This window comes from Anolis carolinensis, chromosome 2, assembly GCF_035594765.1.
Source record: "Anolis carolinensis isolate JA03-04 chromosome 2, rAnoCar3.1.pri, whole genome shotgun sequence".
NCBI lineage: Eukaryota > Metazoa > Chordata > Lepidosauria > Squamata > Dactyloidae > Anolis > Anolis carolinensis.
In genome coordinates this window covers 99,445,969-99,471,490 of record NC_085842.1, presented here as the reverse complement: position 1 = coordinate 99,471,490, position 25,522 = coordinate 99,445,969, and the positions used below count along the sequence as shown (strand labels likewise).

General features: G+C 39.3%; 1 protein-coding gene across 4 annotated transcripts in view; it reads right to left on the bottom strand.

Annotated features, from left to right (window-relative positions):
* Positions 1-12,382: 12,382 nt before the first annotated feature.
* The window catches only part of flt4 (fms related receptor tyrosine kinase 4), a 123,832-nt gene continuing 110,692 nt past the window's right edge, over positions 12,383-25,522 (bottom strand). For 3 of the 4 annotated variants that reach the window (XM_008104843.2, XM_008104842.2, XM_062970291.1), the window contains 7 exons: positions 25,257-25,368; positions 23,104-23,203; positions 22,736-22,841; positions 20,799-20,938; positions 19,945-20,065; positions 18,058-18,143; positions 12,383-14,863 (listed from right to left, as the gene is read on the bottom strand). In XM_008104843.2, the coding sequence (XP_008103050.1) occupies positions 14,644-14,863; positions 18,058-18,143; positions 19,945-20,065; positions 20,799-20,938; positions 22,736-22,841; positions 23,104-23,203; positions 25,257-25,368 (885 nt within the window). In that variant the 3' untranslated portion in view covers positions 12,383-14,643. The remainder of the gene's footprint in view (positions 14,864-18,057; positions 18,144-19,944; positions 20,066-20,798; positions 20,939-22,735; positions 22,842-23,103; positions 23,204-25,256; positions 25,369-25,522) is intronic. The other variant, XM_016991751.2, reaches the window with a different exon arrangement.

Here is a 25,522-nt window from a genome sequence, read left to right as displayed (position 1 = left end):
TAGGTTCTTTTTTACAACATTAATGGCGGCAAACTACTGATGGGACTTTACAACAAATTATGTAACAATTTTATTTTTCAAAGTAGCTTGTCATACTCTGATAACCTGAAAGGAGAAATTCGTAGTCAGGTGATAAAAGCTGTTTCTACAGAAAGCCTATGTTGTTAAAGTTTCCTATTGTTCAAAAGGTAACCGGATATATGAAATAAATCTGAATTAGGATTAATGACAATAGCTGGAAAGCAAAATTAGGCTAAATGAGAAAATCAGTTTGGATTAGAAAAAGAATGGTCAGTTACATACCAATAATTATTTAAAGATGTTTGTTGGGCTTCAGTAAAAGTGGTACTCTATATTTTACATATTTCCTTCTGCCTTTCAACACTAAGCCTTTACTAATGAGTGATCATTTAAAGTGATGTATGTTTCTCACATATTGGAAGTAATTTATTGAATGCTACCTGTCTGATCTTTTCTTAACATTTAAGAGAATTGATTTAAATATTTGCAGAGTACTTTGGATTTCTAGTCCTAAGTATTTCAGATAAGGAATAATCAACGTGTACGTCTTTCATCCTCCAGGTAGGTCTTTCTCTCTCCAGTAGTTAGATTTGTGATGGGAAAAGTATGACCTTCCAGATATCTGTGAACTGCAGTTCTGGTAAACTCCAGCTTCATGGGATCAGCAGTCCAACAGCAGAAGCATCCCATTTTCCCTATCCTTCAGATAAAGCCTAGCATGGCTCAATGCTACTATTTATTAAGAATACACAGTTGTTTACCATCTACTAGCAAAGTGTAAGGACCTAGAAAATGAGAGTTAATATTTACTCAGCAGAATAACATAATACAGTTGTACAATAATTTTTATTACATGTAGACTGTATGAAGTTCAGTGTGCCAGCTAATCTACCACCCATGCCAACTCTCCCAAATACTCCCTTCCCATAGATTACCCCCTCTCTTTCTCTGTATCATCTTTATAATTCCATCATTTTGTGGCATATTTAGTCCTCCTCTGTCTGAACATTATTTGTGTGTGGATTTGGGTTATTGTCTTTGCCCCCTGCAGTGGATGTGGCTTTGCCACCAGACAAGTGGGTTTTAAATGCTTGACAGAATCATGGTAAAACCTTAACAATGGAATAGGAAGGTTTAATATCCACTGCAAGATAGCTTCACTATAGCCTGTCAGTTCAAGGCTGGAAAGAGACTGACAGCTGTGAATAGACTGGGAGAATAAACTTTCCCATCCCAACTCACTTCTATTGTTCTCATAGCTATTAGGATGACTGATAGATCATACCTGTACACAGGCCCGTAGCCAGGATTTTGATTTGGGGGGTGCTGGGATTTTGCTTTGGGGGGGGGGCTGAGTCTGGGGGGGGGAATCTACCCTAGCAAACCTTTTGTATTGTTGTCCCAATACCCCCATGTATATGGGATATATTGAGCATGGTGATCAGATCATGATATGAATAAACATAACAGTTTAAATAATAAATGTGAGGCCTTCTCGTGAACCACTCTGAGAATTTGGGGGGGGGGGGGCTGAAGCCCCTCAAGCTCCCCCCCCCCCCGGCTACATGCCTGCCTATACAGTTTGGTTTTCTTTGTTTCCCTGCCCACAATATAAACCCTGTGGCTCCATCTTCCAATGGTCTCTCTTGGGTGTGAGTAAACCTTAGCCCAGCTGATCCAATCTGTTGCTCCATGTCCTAGCCTTTGTAGCAGCAGAAAGCAAACTTGCACCACCTTAGTATCTTGTATCATTGGTGTATGTCAGTTTTGGCAACCAAAGTCTTGAAGAGGGCTGAAAGAGTATTCAGTTCCAGCTGAGAAGACCTCCTGAGGATGCAGGAATCTCCAGGGATTCTTCCAATCCTCTTGATAGCCCTCTTTGCATGCTAACCATTCTGCTTTCGATAGAGACCCATCAGCATTCATTAGCTGAATTTGAAATGATTGTTCAGAGTACTGCCATCCCAGTCTTGTCATTCCTTTTCTTTTTCCACATGAAACTGCAAAGTGCAGTGTGCAGGCAGGATGCTATGTAGGTTTGCATAACAAATAGCACCATGCCTGGAATCCTGTTGATACACCTCACTGTCACAACTCAACCATTGTAGGTTGCAGTGGCAAGAGAAAAAAGATGGTGCATGGCAGAACTAAAGGCCTGGAGAAATTGCCTCTTAGGAGCTAGCAAGGGATGGGGCCTTTTATAATATTTTGGAAATGGCTGAAGACAATTCCACAGGCGTTTGTCACTCTTCTCTTCCAATTAAAGTATAGCAACAAACAATAAAAATAATAATTTGTTGCATATACGTCTTGAGTCAAGAAAGAAAGCACACAAATCAGTGGCTGAACTAGATTATGGAACCCTTCCATGCTTGAAATCTTTCTTTCTTGCTCTTATTTTAGAGAAAGCAGGCAGACTCCAGTCTCTTGGATCCAGTTTCTTCTATGAATGCTTGTTTCACCTGCCTCTCTCTTTTTCCCTGTGTGCAGCTTTTTTATTTCCCATTAAGACCTTGTCATCCATGAATCTCTCTTTCTCTCTGAGCGTGCATTTATACTTAATCATCTTTTCTTGAGCCTGGATGAGCTCAGATTCTCTGGGTATTATTTTCACTGGTGGAACATGAGTGCCCCTGCCCAATGCCTACGATAGATATCAGAAAGCTAGAATAGTTGGCTCAACTCAAAATGACTGTGTAATATTTTCTTTATTCGTTAATATTATAATGCATTATTTTTTTCAAGAGTTGAATTCCTAAGAAAAAGTGCTAACTTTTGATTGAGTTTTCCCACCTTGAGCTGACAGAAGATATCATGAAAGCTGATAGTGTGAAGGATCTAGCAAAAGAAAGGATATCTATACAACCATGGGTGTTAGATGTGGGAAATCCTCAAAAGAATGTAATTACCCTTTACCATATTAAATGTACCAGAAGCCTGCTGATCCCTCACCTGACAAGGGAAAACATTTAGATCAGGGGTAGAAATCATAAAGACCACCAGAAGTGATTGGACTGCAGCTCCCAGCATTAGCTATTCTGGTTAGGGCTGCTGGGATTTGAAAGTCCAGCAACTTCTGGATGGCCTTATGATCCCCACCTCTTATTTAAATCATGTATGTATGAGACTATATGTTTACATATGACTATGTTGAAATATTAAATATTCTATCTATGTTTTCCAGACAAGCTGAACTGTACATAGTTCAGTACATGAGCCAAGTCATGCACATTTGTTGTGGGTCAAATTATAACTATCATGATTTAGTTCCAGTAAAATAGAAAGTAATTATGAGCTTCACTTTGATTTGTAAGCTAAGGAGGCTCTGATCTGATTAGTATGGGAGACTACCAAAGACAATGAAGTGTTGTAAGGCTTTATTTTAGAGGAAGGCAGTGGTAATCTACTTCTGAATATTCTTTGACTGAGAAAGCTCTATGAAATCCATCTGGATGCAGTAAGCTGACAGATGACTTGAAGGCACACATGACCTCCAAGTACACTTGCTGTTTGCAAACTATTATGAAAGCAGTTTCTTAACTCTCAAGCATCTGCTTCCTTTAGTTAGAGTTTTACAGGCACTACTGTGTACTATGGGTGTATTGGATAAGAAAGAAAGGATAAATGATCAAATGGCAAGCAGAAAACAATATTCTCTCATGCCTCAGTAAGGCACAAGACCCATTCCTAAAAATTGTGCAAATGATTTTTGGAGGAAGGATTTTAACAATGGGAGATACAGTAAAGGTACAGCGGTTTTACTTACTCAGAACTGAAAAATATGTTCTCTCTAGACATTTTCTAGGTCCTCCAATGTGATTCTTTAGCCTTTTTATGCTGGAATTTGTACATTTCAATAGAGTTTACTATGGTTTTGTATTTCTAAGGTAAGTACAAAGACGTATCTCCCATGGATATGGGGATCATACTGTAAAAGCTTTATTGTTTACAGGAGAATGTGGGAAGCAGTTGAAAATTTCCTTGGGCAGTGTCATGGGGATGTAAATTATTTCCATAGGTTATGAGGAGTTTCCATACTTTGTTGGAGAAGTAGCATCAATCACAGACATAATGTGTTATAGCAATGTTCGTGCTCCGCTCTGGGCATTAAAGAGAAGGGAAGGGAGCTGAGGAAAAAGAGAATGAGTGGAGGGCATAGATTGTGGTTTATTTAGGATATGGATTGCCAAACTAATTTTTATTTGTAAAGTGGCAAATTCATGTTATGATATGTATATAACTAGTATTTCGGTCTATTCAGAATTCTTTTACTGAATCCTTTCGGGTGACTTTTCCTCCCCCCACTTCCACCTTTGTCAGAAGTGATTGAATTTTCCCTTGAATTTCTTGCAGGTCCCAGGTGAACCAGTTCCTGCAATTTTCTGTAACAATTAATTTCTCCCCATTCCCAATGCAAGAGGCCTACATTTCATAATGACCTCTATTTTTCAGAGAGCCGAAACACTAATGTGCTTCCTTTTCTTACTGCCTGCATTCTGTTTGTACCAGCAGCTTACAACACGTACAGCTGATGGCTTTGCCACCTGGGAGGTTTTTGGGGGATGGAGGGTTGTAGTCATCCTCCCCTTCCCCAAAAGATTTCCAAGCTCTACAAAAACACATAAAGTTCCATAGTAATATTCTGTTCTCTGCACTTCACCCAATACCTGGCCCTATGATATGCTGATCGCACTATTATACTCTTATGTTTTATTGAATTGTTCTTTTATCTGAATTGTTATATTTAACTATGTTTTTATTTTAATTTGTGTTTTTGCTTTGATGGATTGTTTTGCATTAGTGTTTATGGGCATTTTGTCTCATATGTAAGCCTCCCCGTCCCTTTGAGGAGATGGTTGCGCAGTATAAGAATAAAGTTGTTGTTGTTGTTGTTGTTGTTGTTATTATTCACCAGCCATTGACAATTTCATAAAAGATGGTATTGGAATTCTGCATAACTTATGATAGGTATAATTTAAGTCACAGTTCTATATACACTTACCCATAGTTAAGGTTCATTGATTTCAGTGAGTTTCCTTCTGAGGTGACATGAACAGGATTGTATTGTGAGAGGATCTCCAGCAAAACCTTCCCTGCTTTCTGTTTGAAGAGAGCCAAGACTGAGGTGAAGGTATAATGGAGGATGCAAAAATGGGAGTCCAAAGCAACTCACTGCCAAGTGACAGAGGACATAACTAGGGATGCTTATTGCTGACTTCTTTGTCCTCTCATGCAAGGATGAGTAATTCCTGTATTTTGCTCTCATCTGCAGGATAAAACAAGCATCCCCCCACTGTATTCTCCCCATTTTCCAACAGCTGAAAGTGTTATGGAGGAATTCTCCTGCAGAAAAAACTTATTTTCTGCACAGGAAACATTATTTTTCTCACAATGGGGTTGTAAAAACCCATGTTTTTTTCTCCACATAATAGTTACTGTACAACACTTTGAGACATCAAAAACCAGGGGGAAATTGTGTACATTTTTTACTGGTGTGTTATTCTTCCTGATGTTAAGATTTATTCTTTTCACCATCCAAAAACCTACTATTTGACCTGGGAATATTCTTTCCACACAACAGGATTCTTAACTCTGCCCAACACCATGACATGCTAATGTCTCTTATTATTACAGCATAGTAAAGCCAACCCTGGATAATTATGTACAGTGCTTTATAAACAACAACAACAATAAAACACTCTTTATCAGCAAGGCAAGGCAACATCTGGAGGCAAGCTTACTGTTCTGTCAAATGCTTTGGAAATTAAAGCTTTCGAATGTGTCTTGCGAGGCCATCGCCTGCAAAAAGAGATTTCCCCTACCTTCATAGACATCTGGGCTCCTTATGCATGAGATGGGCTAGTGCACTTTCTTAATTTTATAGTTCAGAAAGTGTAAAAGGGAGTGACTTGGCTAAAGTCACTCAGGCATTCTCTGGCACAAAAGAGGACTGAACTAAAACTGGAAGTTCTTCTCTATAAATTATTTTAGAAATGCTAAACAAAGACATTTGGAACTCTCAAGCGTATAGTCGTTCAAAGGGATGTTGGGAGAATCCAGAGCTGTGAGTGGGGAATGATTCTTTCTGACATATCCAATTAATATACCTTGGCTAAGTCTTCCTGATGCCTTTGTGTAAAGAACACCTTTCTCTGCTGTGTGTTTGTATGTATAATGGATAACACACTGAACTAAATTAATATAAAATACATTATTAACATAACATGTACTAGGCTTTATTTATTGAATGACATTCTAAGGCAAGACAGAGTTCTATGCAAATCAAAGCTTGCTGTTAGCATTTGAAGCATCAGCTAGTCCACCACTATTTGAAATATGGCAACTGTGTTCTGAATCTTATTGCTAGTGTAAACCAAAGTAGAGCCATTCAGATAATGGAATTGATTTGTGCACTCACTGTTCAACAATATATTCAGTTGGTCTACTGCAGTTGGGACAAACCAACAGGATTTAGACCTATATTAAAATAGGCAATTGGAATCCAGATGGCTTAATTAGACTTTCAAACCTGTAACTGCTTGAATTCACAATTATGGTCATAGTACTACAAATGTCCCTAGGACCCACCTTAAAATCCAGCTATACAGAGTGAGGGAATTTTGGGCAACACCGGCCTGAAGGGCACTGAAGGATGACACATCCAACCCCCTCCTTCCAATGAATTGTGGTGCGAAACGGAGTTTGATGAGACCCTGCAGGAATCCCTGCCACCTCTGCTTGTGGCATCACAGCTCATTGATGGAAGGGGGCTGGGCATCACCTGCAGAGAGCTTACAAAGATCCTGGAGGTGTCTGCAGATATAGCTTATATCATGGGCATCAGAAGGTCTAGCTATGGAAACGTAGCCACATGACATTACCCAATTACAGAATTTGGTCATTATAGTGTCAGTTTTACCATAATTATGCTTAGGTAATAGGGCCTCAATGATACAGATTTAGCAAGATGTAGGTACTCAACCATTTAACATTAGCAGAGGCATGCTTAGACAGGCAAAAGTAAAAATCACTGTTCAGAACAAGCAGTAGACGGGCTATAGTCTAGGGCCTCTGGGGATTTCCTGGTTTCTCAACAGAAAGATCATTTCCCTGAAAGACAATTTGCCTGTCACTTCCACACATTATCATGTGTAGATATAGGCAAGTGTTTGGGTGTATTCACAGCCAAATACTTAATTTACGATTACATGCCTGGGCAGCCTACTTTTCACTGTCCAGATCTGGTGGAAAGATCATCATAAGGGGCAGGTTGCACATTATCAGTCAGTTTCTAGGCTGCAGGCTGAGCAGACACCCAGGAAGCCTGGTCACCAACCTCTCCACTATGTTGAAATTTAGTAGTTGTTTTTGCATCTGTCTCCATAACAGATGCTGTGCTATGCAAACCTGCTGCTTCTGTATCTGCTTCTCCTTTTTGCTCTTTTGCATTTCCTCTTTTTTTGCTGATGATTGGACATGCTGCTCCAAAACAAACCCACTGTAAGGGCCAGTTGACCTCAGCATGCCATAATGTGAATCAAAGGGGAAGATTTTAAATTTATTGAATTTACTTTTTGACTAGAATCCCAAGATACACTTCCCAGAGCTCATTACAAAAGACCAATCACTTATAAATTAGAGTGCAAGGTTGTTGTGTGTTTTCTGGGCTGCATGGACATGTTCCAGAAGCATTCTCTCCTGACGTTTCACCCACATCTATGCCTGCCATAGATGTGGGTGAAACGTTAGGAGATAATGCTTCCGGAACTTGGCCATACAGCCCGGAAAACACACAACAACCCTGTGATTCTGGCCATGAAAGCCTTCGACAACAGAGTACAAGGTGCTTCTGAGTGTATTAGGAGCAACAGAAATTAGTTTCAGTGGCAGATATGAGACAAATGTACTCTCCTTTCACACCAAAGGACACTCCTGCTTATTCTATGCATTCTTATTTCTGCAAGTTAGTAAAAATGGATAATATTCTGTTGTTGATAATTGTAAACAACTGAAAGTTTGAAAGATTTGTTGACTGCCTGCACACCTATCCAGAAGTCTACCAGTTTTTTTTCCCATTACTGCCTTGGAAATATATTGGCTTAATACATTTTTGGTTTAAAAGCAGAAGTATTGAAGTTTCCTTGCAAATACATAGTAGCTTTCTTTTGATGCTCTCAACCCATATGACAGATGCTCACTAAAAGTTCACAAAATTAAGTAACAAGAATGAAAGCTTCATTTTTATACATTCATCTCATGATGACTGATGGTTCCTATATCAGTGGTGCAAGGAATTTGTTTGGGAGTTTTGGAAATTAGTTGGAGCGGTGTGTCTTCTAGTGGCTCATGTGAATCCAGGGAAAGAGAGGAGGTAGTTGTTATTTCCTAAACAAGCATGCCCTCATGACCAGTGTGAGGAGCAGAGGTGGAGCTCTGCCCTGCCCAGGAGCTTTTAGCTCCCTCATGGATGCAAGACTAAAGGCATAGCCACTATCTTTCTGCAACATTTTAAACTATAATACAGTAGAGTCTCTCTTATCCAACCTTCACTTATCCAACGCTCTGAATTATCCAGTGGTGTCTGCCTCCTGCCTGGACCTGTTTCTCTAGGCAGCAAGGACTGAACTTTTTACGGATTTAACTTCCGACAATGTTGCTACTGCACGTTCATTTTAGGCAATTCTATCTTTATTTGTAGTCAATTTGTTAGTAGCCAATGTTTTTATAGTCAATGTTTTCAATACATTGTGATGTTTTGGTGCTAAATTCATAAATACAGTAATTACTACATAACATTACCATGTATTGAACTGCTTTTTCTGTCAATTTGTTGTAAAACATTATGTTTTGGTGCTTAATTTGTAAAATCATAATGTAATTTGACGTTTAATAGGCTTTTCCTTAATCCCTCCTTATTATCCAACATTTTTGCTTATCCAACATTCTGCTGGCCCGTGTATGTTGGATAAGTGGGACTCTACTTTACATACAGAGTCAGTCCATCTAATCCAGTGTTGCCAGTTCTGACTGATAGTAATGAGCTGAGTCTTCAGGCAACATTCATTCATAGTCCTACCTGGCAATGCCTTCTGCATGCAAAGTCAGACATGTGTTCTATCATTGAATTACAACCTACTATCTACAGCCATTATCCAGCAAAACTGACTCACAGTTACTTGCTAGGGTTTCACATTAGATTATTTTTCTACCCTTATCTCTATCCTAAATATTCCTTCCATGCAAACACTAAACTAGATGGTCTTCCATCAAAAGTACTTAGGACTTACCTTGCATAGCTTTTAAAAAACCGACCCATATTAGGGTGTGCTCAGAATGTTAGTGTGAAGGATATTGTTGAACAAAGTGATGATAGTTTCTGCTTTGGGTGGTTTTTAAAGAATTCTTGATAAGTATGGACTTCTTTCTTTGGGACATTTTAATGGTTTCTAATTTGAATTCTGTTGCGGCTGCTGCGAGACACTTCTCAACGTGGTTCATCCAAGGCACATACACACTGTATAGAAAAGTTGCAGGAACCGTATAATTTATGTGTATACACATTACTTTAAACCCATGGGGAGTATTGGACTAAGACTCCCTGCACATCATAGAAACCAACTGGGTGACCCTGGAAAAGTCAGGCTATCTCAGATTCAGAGGAAGGCAATGGCAAACTTCCTCTAAACAAATCTTGCCAATAAAACCTTGTGACAGACTTGCTTTAAGAGTCTCCATAGGTTGGAAATGATTTCAACCCATTTGAAACTGGCTTCAGAGAAGGATATGGAGTTGAGAATGATATGGTTGCCTTAGTGGATGATCTCTGTCTTAACACTGACAAGGGGTTTGGGTCTCTATTGGTACTTTTAGACCTCTCAGAGGCTTTCAAGACCATTGGCCACAGTATCCCTCTGGACTGCCTGGAGGTACTGGGAATCAAAGGCATTGTGCTGCAGTGGTTCCAGTCATACTTCTCAAGCAAATTCCAGATGCTGGTGCTTAGGGATAGCTGCTCCTCAAAAAAGGAGTTGTTATATACCTGCCATCCCACAAAGTACCATTCTATCCCCAATGCCATTTAATATTTACATGAAATCTTTGGGAGATATCATCCATAGGCATGGGGCGGGGTATTATCAGTATGCTGATGACACCTAAATATATTTCTCCATGCCTTCAAACACAGCCTCAGCTAAGGATAACATGCCTTCTTTGAATGAATGCTTGGAGGGGGTAATAGGCTGGATGAGGGAAAATAATGAAACTGAATTCAGACAAAACAGAGGTGCTTGCCATCAAGGGTCCTAATCTGGGGATGGAGGTATGACAACTAGTCCCGGATGGGGTTACACTCCCCCTGAAAGACTGTGCTCACAGCCTGGGAGTACTCCTGGATCCATGGCTCCAAATGTCAGCCCAGGTAGATGTGACCATCAGGAGTGCTTACTATTAGCTTTGGCTGATACACCAGCTCCACCCCTTCCTAGATTTGGAGGGCCTGAAAATGGTAGTGCATACCCATACTAACATCACTCCATTGGCTGCCAACTAGTTTCCAGGCAAAATACAAAATATTGGTTTTGACCTTTAAACCCCTACATGGCTTTGGTCCAAGTTACCTAAAGGATTGCCTTCTCCCGTACAATCTGTCCCGCACACTGAAGTCCTCTGGGAGGCAGCTACTTCAGTCTGCCAGAACCCGATTGGCAACCACCACCCAGAGGACCTTTTCATAGGCCACCCCAAGACTGTGGAATGAATTGCTGGAAGAGCTCCAACAGCTAAATGATCTGTCAGAATTTAAAAACCATCAAAAGACCTATCTCTTCCGGAACGCCTACCCAGACGGTTTTAATCACGAATTTTAAACTTGAATCTTATATTTAATCCTTGTTCTGTGTATTTTAACATTTTATAGATATGTTTTAATATGTGTATTTTGTAGAATTTTTTTTTAAATGATTGTGTGTTTTAGCGATGTAACCTGCCTCAAGCCACAAGGAGAGGCAGGTAAGAAATATAATAATAATAATAATAATAATAATAATAATAATAATAATAATTTGAAGACACACAATCAAAACAATAGCTGGATTTTACTTGTTCTATTATGAATGGGTAACCACCACAGCTAGATAATTATGCAGTGACTCCCAGTCCAATCCTTGTGCCAAGCAGTAGCTTCTGTAATCAATGGGGAATTTCCAGTACAACAGACAGAATTAGGATCCCTGTCACAATTCCTCTTCATGATGAAAATTGCTTGCACAAGAGTGTATGTGGAACCATCAATCAGCTGCTTTCCAATTGACAGGGGGAATAGATCCTTGTTGAACCCCGTGGTTGCTGCCTAGATATATGGATTGGAAAAATTTCACATGTATATCATAAACTAAGAAATAGATAGGGATTGTGAATATGAACAGTCACAAATGCTTAAAGGTAGATTCTGTTTTTGTAACTGACTTAGAGAATTTCAGCCAACAACCTCAGCTGCAACCTTGAGCTGGCTTAACCCTGCATATATCTCTGTTAAAAACAGTTGAAGCCAAGACCACTACAAGACAAATGTCACTTAATGATGCTTGCAGAACATTTGCTCTGCTATGGTTTAAAACAGCCCACTTCCCCATTTTAAGAAGTATCATTGTTAAGGCCAAGGCAACTGCAAGCTGATAGCCAACTTTCCTAGACAAGACCAGTCTAAAAGATTGGATTTGAGGGTGTTTACTGCTTGTATACTCATGCATGGGCATGAATATTGGTAATTCCATTGCAGAAGGGAAACACTGTTTACATGTGTGTGGCCTGGAGATGCAAATATTTGAAATTGCTCTCATCTCCTTAAATCTGTGACACTCAGATGCCTGCAATAAAGAAGGAAATCTATAAAGAACTCTGTTTACATCATCCAGAATCCTATATCATAGTTACGAATGCATAACCCAGAATTACACATTCATGACTGGTATGCATTAATAGTCTCTATACTTTCGGACCACGAAAATCTCCCAGTCTGCACTTATCAGGAAGCAGCTGCTGCAATTGACAGTGGTCCAATCTCTGTTGCTTGGGAAGCAGCTCTCTTAATAACCTTTGGCATGAGCTGGAATTGCAATGGGGTCCTGATTATGCCCACCACATTAGAGATTGCTTATAGGGAGGGTGGAAATACCAGTTCTCTGCTTCCTAAGCAACAGGGGACTGGTTATCCATTGACTGGAGCTGGTGGTTGCTAAGTGATTTTTGAGAGTTGAGTGGTTGAGCCAGGATTTGCACAATAAAGATGTGTATGTACAGAAATAGGAGAGTTTATCCCTTCCTCACTTTACATTAATAACTATAGACCACAACTCTACACTTGTATAGATTAAAAAATGTAATAAAAAAGGGACAAAACATTGAGTGTATTTGCACAAGGTACAAAGCAATGTAGAAAAGTCATGGACAACAACAGTTACAAATATTTAAATGCATAAAGACTTCTTATGGAGAAAAAAATATATAATCTGGAAAAATATGCCCAATAAGAAAAAATAAAATAAGCCAAACCACCACAATAAGTTCAATAAACAGAAGCCTGGCCTGCAAGCAGAAATTTTTTGACATGGAGACACTTTAAAAAATGGGAGCGTCTTGACACCACCAGAAAATTCTGAAGTGGATCAAAATTCATTTCATAAACCTTTCACAGACGGTCTTGTCAGGTTTTCGGTGGCAATATCCTTCAGGTAGAGCGCAAGGGGGAAGTCTGGTAGGGTATGTCAGGAACATTGCCGAAGGGAAGTTAGGATTGGCTTTCTCCATATTTATTTCCCACATATGGAAAAAACCCAACCACAACCATCTGCTGATGCAACTACCGTAAAAACAAAAAAGATTGACTGGAGCAAGGACAGTGCCTGTAGCAGAGGGCAAGTGGGTGCATTTGTTCACAAAGACCTCAAAATTCCAGAATCAAAATAAATAACGCAAATTAGATACATCTGCATGAATTCTTTTCAGAATATTTAATCTGACTACAAAATTTTGGATTTCTTGTCAAAAACAGGACATGATGGCCTGACACCTGATGATATATTAAGCTAGTGTCAGAGTTTGTCTGCCTTCCCTCTCAACTGGTACACGATCTTGGAAACTATGTACCAAAGAGCTGCTAGACGATACCTTAAAAAGAACAAGAATGTAGGGCTTAAAAGAAGAAGAAATATTGGGACCTAAACATGTCAACTTCTCTGTTGTTATAAGGAGAAGTATATTCATATACCGTATACCAAAGGGGAAAATATGTTTTCCAGCTTACTATAATGCTGGTAAATTCAGTGCTGAAAGAAAAAAGTTCCATACTTTGCAGTGGCTTCATAGCAGACAATAATTTCTGATTTCTGCTATAAGTGATTGGCACTAAACTCAGTGAAAATAGATTGGCAACCTGTATTGGAGGCATGCCATTCAGGCAAAATGTCAGTTATGCCTCTGACACATTTCTGCATAAAGCATGAGATGTAACTGACAGGTTCCATGAGACATATGCAGACCACACTTTTTAATTTAAAAAATTGGGAAAAATATTTCCCTGGGCACATCCATAGGTTCTGAATTTGGTATTCTTCATATTCAGATTGGTCTCTTAGTACTTATGTGCCTTTCTACCTCTTAGAAGAGAGTGAAGAAAATTTATTCACTACTGGAACCCATTAATGCTGGATTCCATTAACAGACACAAATGAAATGGTTTCTTTTTGTATTGGAAAAGCCAATGATACCAATACAAATGTAGCAGCACAGTGATAGCTATAAAAGATTGGGATTATCTTGTTTTCCAACACACATGAAACATGACCGACCATATAAGAAGTATGCAATATATAGTTGTGTAAGGACCATGTGCTGTAATGGTTTTTGGACTAGGGTTCTGGTTCAAATCCTACTCTCTGCCACAGAAGAAGGCAATGGCAAATTCCTTCTGGACAAATTTTCCAAAGAAAGCTCTGTAACAAGTTCACCCTAGGGTTGTGATAAGATTGAAACAACTGGAAGACACATAGCAACAACATAGAGCTGTGTACTGATCCATCTACTGGGAATGTCTATATGTTATTCCACTGCAAAAAAATGCAACTCAAATGCCCACATTCATATATTTTGTTCTTTGTATCCCCCTTCTCTGCTGGTTGAGCTGAAACGAGAGCAGAAACAAACAAATCGGCATACCAGGAAGAAACCGAGCTAAGACACATCTATTTTTATCTGACCCAATAAAGCTTATTATGGCAAAGTATTTGAATGGAGGCTGAATACTGAATAGTGGCTGCAGCAGTTAACACAGGCAACCCATCTGGTGACAGAACAGTTCAGTTTCATCCACAGAACTGCACCCAAGAACTAATAAAAAAGAACAACACATAGCATCCAATCAATGATTATGTTCGTGCCAAATGCAAGAACTCTTATTCATGCTGGAAAACTTGTCACCTTCATTTCCAAGGCATTTTCCAACTGTTCCATGTGGGATTCCTATGCCGGATTCTTCTGGGACAAAGAAATGGGGGCTTTCAGTGAAGAGATGTAAAGGGGAGAAGGGTACATTGCTTGCAATGGTGTCTCCACAATCCATTCCTCTTAGTATTGGTCTGAAAAAAATGAAGCGTGAAGGAAGGAGGGACTGGGACCCTCTTCAGGTGGAGTGCAGCTGCCTTCCTCTGACTGTTCTGACAGTTCCCCATATTCACTGTTGTAAAAAGTCTGGCCTCGGAGTTGGGCCTGATGCAGTGGCCGACACCTGCCCCTCTGGTCAGACGAATCTACTACTGAGTTGGCATTTCGAATGAATCCTTTACTGCTGTTGGGAAACATAATAAGAGACAGTGAGCTGAGGATTCAGTTCTGACCAATAAATCATCTAGCTAGTCTCTCAGAGAAAGCTTCTTAATGACAGAAAGCTGAAGCCATTTTTCAGGGTGACATTTCATAGGTCTATGAGAAATCTTGGATTCTCACTGTGGGTCCCCAGATGTTTTGGCCCTCAACTCCCAGAAATCCCAACAGCCGGTAAACTGGCTTTGATTTCTGGGAGTTGTAGAACAACACCCCTGGGGAGCCACAGGTTGAGAACCACTGGTCTATAGGGTTTTCAGTCCCTGCTCAGATATGACCATTACTCAGGAACTGGCAGCACTGAGGTTCTTGGGGACTTTAATATTTACATCAGGGTCATCTGGTTAGGCTACTACGGGAGAGATAACCCATGGGCTGCATCCAGTCCTAAAGATTGTTTCCAGTTCCTGAAAACTGCAAGATTCACCAGAATTTTGCAAGACAACAGGAGTCTTACAACTTTTAGGTGGGGGAACAAGTCTCATGTCAGGTAAGTTGAAGGTCATTCCTCGATCTTCCTTTAGCAAAAGCATGTGTTTAGAAACTGGTTTACTAGGAGGAGCTGGTGTAGTTCTTCTTGGGTTCGGGGTGGTAGAAAAGAACTATGGATTTTGCAAAATCATCCACATGTAGCTTATAGGGTATCAAATAGTTCTGTCTTCTCTGCTATGTTTTTAATAACCTACTTAAAACTGCTAAAAAGAATAATGCCAGTTACCTGAAAGACCTAGCTTCATCTACACCAGCCTGCCTAAAATCATTCGCTAAAGCTCCACTTGGGATGAGATTTACCTGGCTGCTGCGTTCAAAGGAGGGTTTTTGGTTTTGGCTGTACCCTTGAAGCTGTGGCCCCATGAGCCCCCTTCAGAAGAGCCTTTAAGGCATTTGTTTTCCCTACATTTTTCTTGTGGGCCACTGAGGCTGAAAAGGTTTTAGCTGCACTTCTTAAAACATTTATTAGATTCTTATATTTTATTGGTCTGAATGTTTTATTGATGGTTCTGGTTAAAGGTCATTTTATTTGGAAGTTGCAAAATATTTTTAATTAGTTAATTGATATATAACATTTTTGGCAAATATGTTTCCACTTTCCAGGGCATTTGTAATATTTATACTCTTCATTCCTAAACGGAATAAGAGTAGTAGTGATTTTAGGTAATCTTCTCAAGATATACTTTTAGTTTGTAATGGTATTACAATCTTTGTATTTTTCTTCTTTTACATTACTTTAAAACTCGTTTTGCTTATATGAAGCAATACAAAAGTTAATACACTAAATTAAACTAAATCAGAAATGCCTTGGTAATCCAGTAGAAAGCGCAGATGTGAAGGGGGGAGGCGTTTTATGTGGCAACAAGCTGTGCCTATCTTTACTTTAATAATATCTGCTTATGTGCCGCAGAAGAAATAATTTCTCTGTACAGTCTTATTGGTTCTTCTGTTTCAGTTTACAGAGCCATACTTTCTTTCCTCCCACCTCCAATATCTTCTGAGCTGCGGAGTAAATGTACTGTGCCCACAAAAGTATATGTTCGCCTTCAGGCCTATCCAGATGATAAATCACCCAGAATTTCTTTGTAATGCTGCATTTTATTAACCCCAGTTCTGCAGCAATAATGCAATATCCTGTCATTGCGTTATTTCTGGAACAGGGCAAGTGACAGTTTTACTGCTGGGGCAATGAGTAGGTTTAACATGCTTGCCAGCTTTTGCAAATCAGGAAGATGATATTCCATAGTTCCGGGAAGAAAACGCATACATCCCCCAAATACACTGTAATATATTTTTTAGAAAAAATCTGAGGCATTGCTATGAGCAAGACAACATTGCTAGTATTTGCTATTATGCTATGAAATTTGGGGATATGGGAGGCAGGAGAGAAATGCTCAGCAACAATAACAGCATGAACCAGCCGAGTGTAGCACATTTAAGTCTCAGTTATTTCAATGGGAAAGACAGACCAGCAAAGATCTGCTAGCTGCAAGGGTTAGGATTGGCACACGCTTCTTCTGCTGGCAAAAATCCTCTTTTGCCTGCTCATCTCAGAAATCTGCCAAGAGAGCAATCTGTTGGCAGAGGTTCTCTGCCAGCTAAGGTCTGCCAGGAGAAGAGCTTAAAAGGGGGACAGAGAAGTGGGAGGAGGTCAAGTTACATCTCATCCAAGCCTCTTCTAGCACAGGGACATGGCCAATGTGTTGGCACAAAATTAAGCCAAGATGAAGGTAGCTCCAAATAATTATTGTCATCCCTAAATGGGATGCAGTTTCAATTCAGCACAGTTGCAGCTTGCCTACTACCATCCACTTTGGTCATCATCATTGGCTAGGGCTGTGGTCTACCTCTGGTTTCTTAAATAGATGCAATGTAGCCTATCTTTGTCCAGAAATAATGTTTTTAAAAGTTTAAAAGACCCAGATAATGTATTTTTTTAGGAGTTGAGAATTTTTTATTACTGGCCTTTTCACTTTCTTTTAGATGCATATTTTTCTTATTGTGGCAATTGTGTGCCTTCGAGTAATTTCTGACATGTGGCTACCTTCTCACAGGGATTTCTCGGCAAGATTTTTTCAAAAGAGATTTGCCATTGCCTTCCTCTGAGTTTGAGAGAGTGTGACTTGCCCAAGGTAGCCCAGTGAGTTTCATGGCTGAGCAGGGATTCAAACCCCAGTCTCCAGAGTTGTAATCCAATGCTCAAACCACTACACCATGCTGACTATCTTGTGCACAGATTACAAATACACACTAGCTAGCATTACAAAAGTCCCATTACTGTTTCCCAAGGACAATATTTTGAAGTTTCACAATTGGGGACACGTGGCATTCCTCAAAGGAAGTGTTTGCTTCACAGAAAGCTACATTTGTTTCAAGAGATTCTCTTATTACCTGCTGTATTTTATCACTATATAAAAACCTTTCCTTTTTTCTGCCCTTTCACCTGATTCAAAGGCTTCACTCAAAAGCCATTAAGCTTGATCAAATCTCTTTGTTACAAATGGCTTCAAGAATGCTGCTGCCAGCAGCAGGTTACAGAAGGATGACTGTGCTTGCATTTCTGTCTTCCCAGCACATTTAGAGAAGGCTGCAGTGAGATTTCTTGCAGTATATTGTCTGCTGCTAAAGGCTGTGAGACACAGATAAGAGAGCTAGGTAATGAAGTACCTGGAAGCACCTTCTTTTCTGTGTCTATTTTCTATTCTCTCAAACTCCTCAGATGCCAAAACCATTCCGCTGTCTGTCTGATTATCCTGAAAAGAAAACAGAAGAGTGAAGTGTTAAAAGCACCAAGGGATGGCAGAGAAATTCATTTGGATCTCATTTCAACACTAACAGGCCTATTTTTTTTCTGAGCCAGTACATAAGTTGCTATGCACTCCAGTTCTTACACTTCTCCAAATTCTATGATGCAGCTGATTTATTCAAACATATGTATAAAAATACATATGATAGGGGATATAAGGTACACAAAACCATATATTAAAGGAAATTACAAAAATGTTTATACTAAGTAGAATGGATGATTGCCAAAATATGTATGGAAATATTCACACAATTCTTTGTCAATCTGAAAAAATATTTTGCAAAGATCTGCAGAAATGGGATGGAATATATATGCACTTGGGGACAAATATGTTAACATGACAGAAAATGAAATAGACAAATTAATCCACCATTGGAAAAGCCAGCTTTGTTGACCACATATTTCAAAGCATTCTAACTAAGAACGACCCTTGCTATGAACAAAAACTATAAACAAATATATGGTAGGGGAGATCAAAAGCGGTGGGAACTGTGAAGAGGGCATGATGAGTTAAGTTCCCTTCTTTTTCTCCAAATATGCCTTTCAGCATGGCAGGCATATTATTAGGGAGTAGATTTGAGTATAAATCTTAAAAGGCTGTGGGGGCGGGATGAGGTTTGAGCTTTCCCCCACGCATAGAAATTTCTATTCTAAAGCCAACTGTACTTAGTAACCTTTAGATCACAACAGGGTGGGCAGATGTCTTGCCCCAAGGGCCTCCTGGGCAATGGTTGCTGGTTCAGGAGCCTCCTCCATACATGCACAGAAGTGATAGCACACAAATAAAGACACACATAGGCATGTAAACTTCCCTCCCCAATTTTAGGTCCAGGTGGTTTGAACACCTTCTTTGTATGCAGTGAGATAATTTCATCAGTGGCATGCTATTTACACAAGGAGAGGAGGCACAAAATTAACTCTTCTCATGTGCCTTCTACCCTATCCAAATCATACTCTCAACAGTCTGCCAAGCAATTATTTGATAGGCTATCGGGAGCACAGCTGTCCCAAATAGAAAGAGTGCCATCTCAATGGGTGTTGGGAAAAAAATCAATTTACTTTCTTCCTATGCTGTTCAGACGTGAAGGGAAGTTTTTTCCCTGAGATGACAGAAAGCTGCACAGCTTTTTCTGGAAACTCTGCCACTTTAATTGAAGAGCACACAGCTTTTCCAGCTGTCATTTGCTGGGTAGTGTTTTTCTGCAACTTTCCTTCTCGTCCCCCCCACCCTAGTCCCAAAACTATGCAAAAATAATAAGTTATGAACACATTACAACTGTCAAACCAGCTGAAGGTTGAGGAGAGGAGCTGATGGAAAGGTGACAGCTCCCATTTGAGACCTGCAGTCTCCAGCCAGATATTTTGTAAAAGATTGTGGGGGAGGGAGTTGTAGAAGGAAGTTGTGAAAGAGGAAAAGTTGAAGATGTATGCCAGATGACAATTTAGCTTCTATTTCTCTTCAGCAACTTTACCTCCCTTTAAATCTCAATCCTGACAAGAGGCTGTGGAAATATTGGGATGAGAGAGGGGAATTAATGGTCTTTTCACAGCCTCTAGGCAATATTTCTGAAGAAGACTGGAGCTTGAGAGAGAGAAGTTGTGGGAAAGACAGAAGCTAAGTTGCCACTTAAAGACAAATTTTGGGAGAAAAGCAGGATAACAAATCAATCAATCCCTGCACAGGAGAAAGGCAAGGTATAAAACAAACAACCACCCCCTCCCCCAATCTGAAATTTTGATTTACTCACTGGATGTACTTTATACATAGTTTGTGTCATAGGAAATTCTTCAAATGTCTTTATTCTAGATGGACACCTTATCTGATTCCCACCAGTCAAACAGCCGGGAAAAGATACACAGTTATAGTATCTGCAAGAGGAAATCAAATTCATGAGTAAGTCAGGGAATCATTGAATACTAAAATCAGAATTGTTCATGCCATCATATTTCCATCTCTATGTGTAGTTGTGAATAAAAGGCAGTGAAAAAACTGTTAGGAAGAAAATCAGCTCATTTCAAATGTAGTTCTAGAGATGGGTTATAAGGATACTGTGGACTGCTAAAAAGACTAGTAAATGGGTCCTACAGCAAATCAAGCCTGATCTCTTCTAAGTTTCCAAGATGACTAAACTGTAACTATGATACTTTGGCAACAGTTAAATAGAAGACATGACTCACTAGAAAAGGCAATTATGCTTAGTACGATAGAGAGCAGTACGAAAAGAGGAAGACCACATTATAGGTGGGTGGACTCCGCCAAGGAAGCCACGGCCCCAAGTCAGCAAGACCTGAGCAGTGCTGATGGCAGGGTGGCTTGGTGGTCTCTCATTCACAGGGTTGCCTTAGGTTGAAGATGATTATATGGCATTTAACAACAAGTGAAAGAAACTATTGTTGGGCATACACTTCAGGTGAAGGAGTTTTCCCTTTACATGATTCTTTTCAGACAAATTAGCTTAGCTGTGATATACTGTTTTGCAGCACAGGAGCAGCGTGGTCTGAATGTATTATCATCTGAAAGTTATTCCTTGGAGGATGGCTGGCTGGCTATGGGCTAGGCTTTCCCCCCTGTTGTATTTTCTAGGAATCCATGGCGACTTACCTTGCTGCTATATTGTGACAGTGTATCTTCGTGTCAAATTCCTCTTCATCAGAGTTCTGCTGGATAGAGGAAGCCACCTGCGAGAAGCCATCATCTTCAGAGCTCTGAGAGTCATTCAGCGGGATATAATCCTTCCCCTCCTGATGGCAATGTAGATAAATGTTTATAAATAATAGAAAGCTTTACAAATAGGAAAGTGCAGGTGCATGCAGTTTTCCCATGGTTTCTGTTCTACTTTTTTGGGGGGGGAGGGGGGGGAGGGAGGATACTGTCAAACATTTTTGTAGAACTAATGGATGGATAATTGGGTAGATGCACACTTATGAGGAGTTTCATGAAAAGGCAACAGCAAAGAAATACCTTTTAACCTAGAAAGTGATATAAAATACTCTACTTCATTGAGATACACTGACAAAGATACCCTCTGTTATCTTTCAGTCCCACTTAACTGGCTTGAGTCTATTTTAAACACTTGCTGTTTAATATATTGTGTTATTCAGGTCCAAGAGTACAACCCACAAACACACAAACGTTTTATAGAGACAGCTTCTAATTTCAGGCTACAATCCTAATCAAATAGGTAGTAAACCAAAAGGAAAGGGAAATGGAAAGGCTCCACTAAAAAGAAAAGTAGTTCTAATATAAGGAAGTGTTCCGAACTGAAAAAGAACTTGATCCCAAAGTCACTTGATATGGTTCAAGTCCTATGAATCATCTACAAATACTGTGTTTGCTGAAGTTTCTAAATGATGTATGTATATCAAAAATCTTTAAAAACCCAACAAATTAACTTGAAATTAGTGGCATATTTCACACACACACAAAACCCAACAACAAATTGCTTGAAAGCCTTGTCAAATTTACAGCTTTAATTGTGCAGGACTTGACTAGAATCAAATACAGATGCTACACTTTACTCAGTTGAAAGATACTTGAAACACTAGCATAAAGAGTGCAAGATGCCAAATAATAAAGATGTCCTATACATGTATAGTATGTGTAACAACATAGAAATCTTGAGCTTTCATGAAAAGTTCCCTTTGCTTCCTCCTGAAGCCATGAGTACAAAAGTCTCCATCTGGGATGACTGAGCTGAGCTGTAGTGTTGGGGTAGTGGACAATAACATTTTTATAAAGTGTGTGTGTCTGTGTGTGCATGCATGTGGCTTACAGGCTTCAAGATAGCATTGGACGATCTTATGCAATGTAATTTCTGATGTCTCCGTTTTTGTCTGGTGGAATTCTATACCGATAGCCCTATTTTTCAATTGATTATCTAGACTTGGTGCTTTACAACTGGGGATCCTATTCTGAGTGTAGTAGTGATGTAATCTGGGCATTTCCTCTTTGGCTGAAATTACTCAAGGTTTAGCAGACTTTGGCTGGGATGGCTCTTTCCTTTTAAATCAGACTGATAGTAGACTAAGAAGTCTTTTAGTTTTGATCATTTGAACAGAAAGTTACTTCTACTCACTTCCTTTTGTTAAAAAAATTACTGTCTTGGGGTTCAAAGATCTGTTAACAAGGCAGAAGCCTTGTTGGTCTTTTCTTGGTTCATTCTCACCCGATGGTGCTGAATAGGCTGCAACAATAAAATGAAGAACTCATTTTGCTTTTAGTTCCTATTTAAAAGCTGGTATTTGACTTCTTTGTGTGGAAGCCTTATTTGCTTCAAAGCAGCCATCACCCAAATAAGGGTATTCACCTGGCAACAAATTTACATTTGAACTAGGCCAATTGCTTGAAAATATCTTTTAAATGAATGTTATATGTGAATATAGTGTATGCATTATCAGAGTTGTTTTTGACTGTACAGCAGAAACTCTTCTATAAGGTCAGATCTAAATTTCTACTTAGCAATTCAACAAGGAAAAAAAAAACAATCGAGGCAGCTATTGCAGATGATTTCTATGCAGTGATAATGAATGGGGACTCACATGGTGGACATTTTCCTGAAGAAGGTCCCCCAGGATCTCCACCAAGTCAGAAAATGTTGGCCTCTCCTTAGGGTCACCATACCAACAGCTCAGCATTATACGGTAACTGCCAAGAACAAATACAGGTCTGTATGCAAAGCAATCAGCTTCTTCATTCCATATCAATAAAAAATAGTTGCTGAAACAAAAGTCTACATTTAAGACAAGTTTTAAGCTACATACTATAACTGAGCACCAGCAGTGTTATTTCAGAAGGAAATGAATGCATTGGGATTGTGCAATCTCACTTTTTCTGGATATACATTTAGCTGTCTGCTGTTATCAGTGTTTTAAAAATTATTGGCTGTTTTTAATCTGCTTTCACTCACATTTCTGCAGTGGCATATTCTGGAGCTCTCATCCTAGTGCCATCTTTCAGTCTTTGGCAGAAGTCCTCATTGATTTGCACTCCAGGATATGGGGAGGCACCTGAAGAAGATAATCCATAAAGTGTCAGGCAATGTGTACGTGGAGTGAGTAAAGCAAGAATGCTTCCATATAATTGGTTCTGTGGGACAGCAAAAACAATATTGACAACTATTTTTATCTTTTGAACTGTATTTTAGCTGCACTTTAAATCATTTTAACTATGTACTTTTCAAAAGAGTTGATTGTTAAATTGTCACTTAACTTATGTAAAATAAGATTTTAGCTGAACTTTGTTCAAATTGTTGGAAGCCTCTTTGGGTCCCATGCCAGGAGAAAGACAGAATATAAATTGATGTTGGCATCTTGTCAGGCAGTTATGATGTTGTAAAATAGACTTACAACCTTGGAACTATTTCATATTCACATTTACAATTGTGACATTATTGCCATCACAGAAAATGCCCCTAAACACTACCTAGAAAGGCACTCAGCCAGACCAAGCTAAGGACTTCGGCAGCATTGGTGAGTGGGGCAGGGAGGGATGTCATGTCTGACCCAGCCTGCCAGAACGTTGTTGTGCAATGAGGAGTTGCAACAGGATCCCACATGGATCTCTAGTTCTGCTTGGCATACCATGACTCACTAGCAAGATTGGGCTGTACGTATCATCCTTCAGCACCAAATTCACCATTCACAGAACTCCTTTCCTCAGTATGGCTTTTAAGGTGGGTTTTAGGAGATTGGAACCTGAATCATGGCATAGCTATGACACTGTACTACTATGTGTGCCATGCAGAATCTCAGTCCACTTAAATAAATCCAAAAAAGTTCCTGTTATATAGCCATAATTTTGCATATAATGTAACCAAAGTTAGAAAGGGTCACAACCAAGCCTGGAAGTTACTAGCTACAAATAATTACAGGTTGAGTATCCCTTGGAACCAGGACAGTTTTGGATTTTTAGAACCTGTATTTGCATATTCACATTAAAAAGTAGTTTGAGGATGAGACTCAAGTCTAAATACTAAACTCATTTGTTTAATGTCTTATATACATAGCATGAAGGTAACTTTATGGACAATATTTTAAAGAATTTTGCATATGAAACAGCCTTTGTGTATACTGAACCATCAGAGAGCAAAGGTATCACCATCTCAGCCACCCAGTGGACAATTTTGGTTTTAAGAATATTTCAGTTTACAGAATTCAGGATGAGGGATGTTCAACCTGTACTTGCAGAGAGCAAGGCATATTACAATTGAAAACGAAGTAGTAGATGCACCTCTTTTATGGCACAATTTAATGATAAGTTACGATAATGATGACTTTTGTACCTGCCTTTCCCCCAAAATTTGTACTTAAGGCAGATTATATAAACACACAACAATATAAGTAAAAAATGCATATAAACATTTACATATTTTTAAAATGCAAAAACACTATCCATAATCTTTAAACCTTTTAAACAAATCCATTAAAACAATAGATAAATGCCAATAAAACAGCAAACAATAAAATAAAACTGTATAATTGGTTCCTAAAACCCTGTTAAAATCAAAAATGTTTTTGCCTGCCAACAGAAGGACAGCAAGGAGGGAACCGTTCTAACTTTTCTAGGGAAAGATTTTTTAACCAGAAAATGTCCTTATCCATGTTCTAACCAGATGTGTCTGCCACATCCGGCCCCCGGGCCTTAGTTTGGGGACCCCTGGACTAGAGGGACAAAGGTGGGAGATACATTTTACATACAAAGCCAGGATGAGGGGATAAACAGAACCAGTGAAGGAAAATATTGATTCTAGTATATTGATACAAGTTGGTACAGGACCAACAAAATTTTGCAATAAAACGAGCACGAGAAGCTTATATAATAAGTGGGATGTCAATTGATATTTTAATTTGTGTAATGTGCTGGAAACAATTATCTCTCGTTTGTTATGCTGATGTGGACTAATATGACTACATCATTTGAACAGCAAAATATCTGTAGTTGAGTTAGAATAGCATATATAAAGGTACTGGGAAAAGAAGCAAATTTGGGGGATCCTTGCAGCAACCTAGTTTCATAAAAATATAAGGATTCCACCAGAAAGCCCAACTGTTCACTACTCACCTAAAGAGAAGATCTCCCACAGGAGGACTCCAAATGACCAGACGTCACTTTGGGTGGTGTAGACTTTATCAAAGATGCTTTCAGGAGCCATCCACTTTAGGGGAAGACGGGCCTACATGACAGAAATAGATGTATATGGAAGTTACAAGCCAAGGAAAACATTATGGCAACAGGAATTCTCTAATAGCAACTAAAGGGAAAAAAGAGCTAAAAGAAAATCTCCAGTTGTCCAACATTGGCTGACAGAGGTAGGCACCCAATGAGAT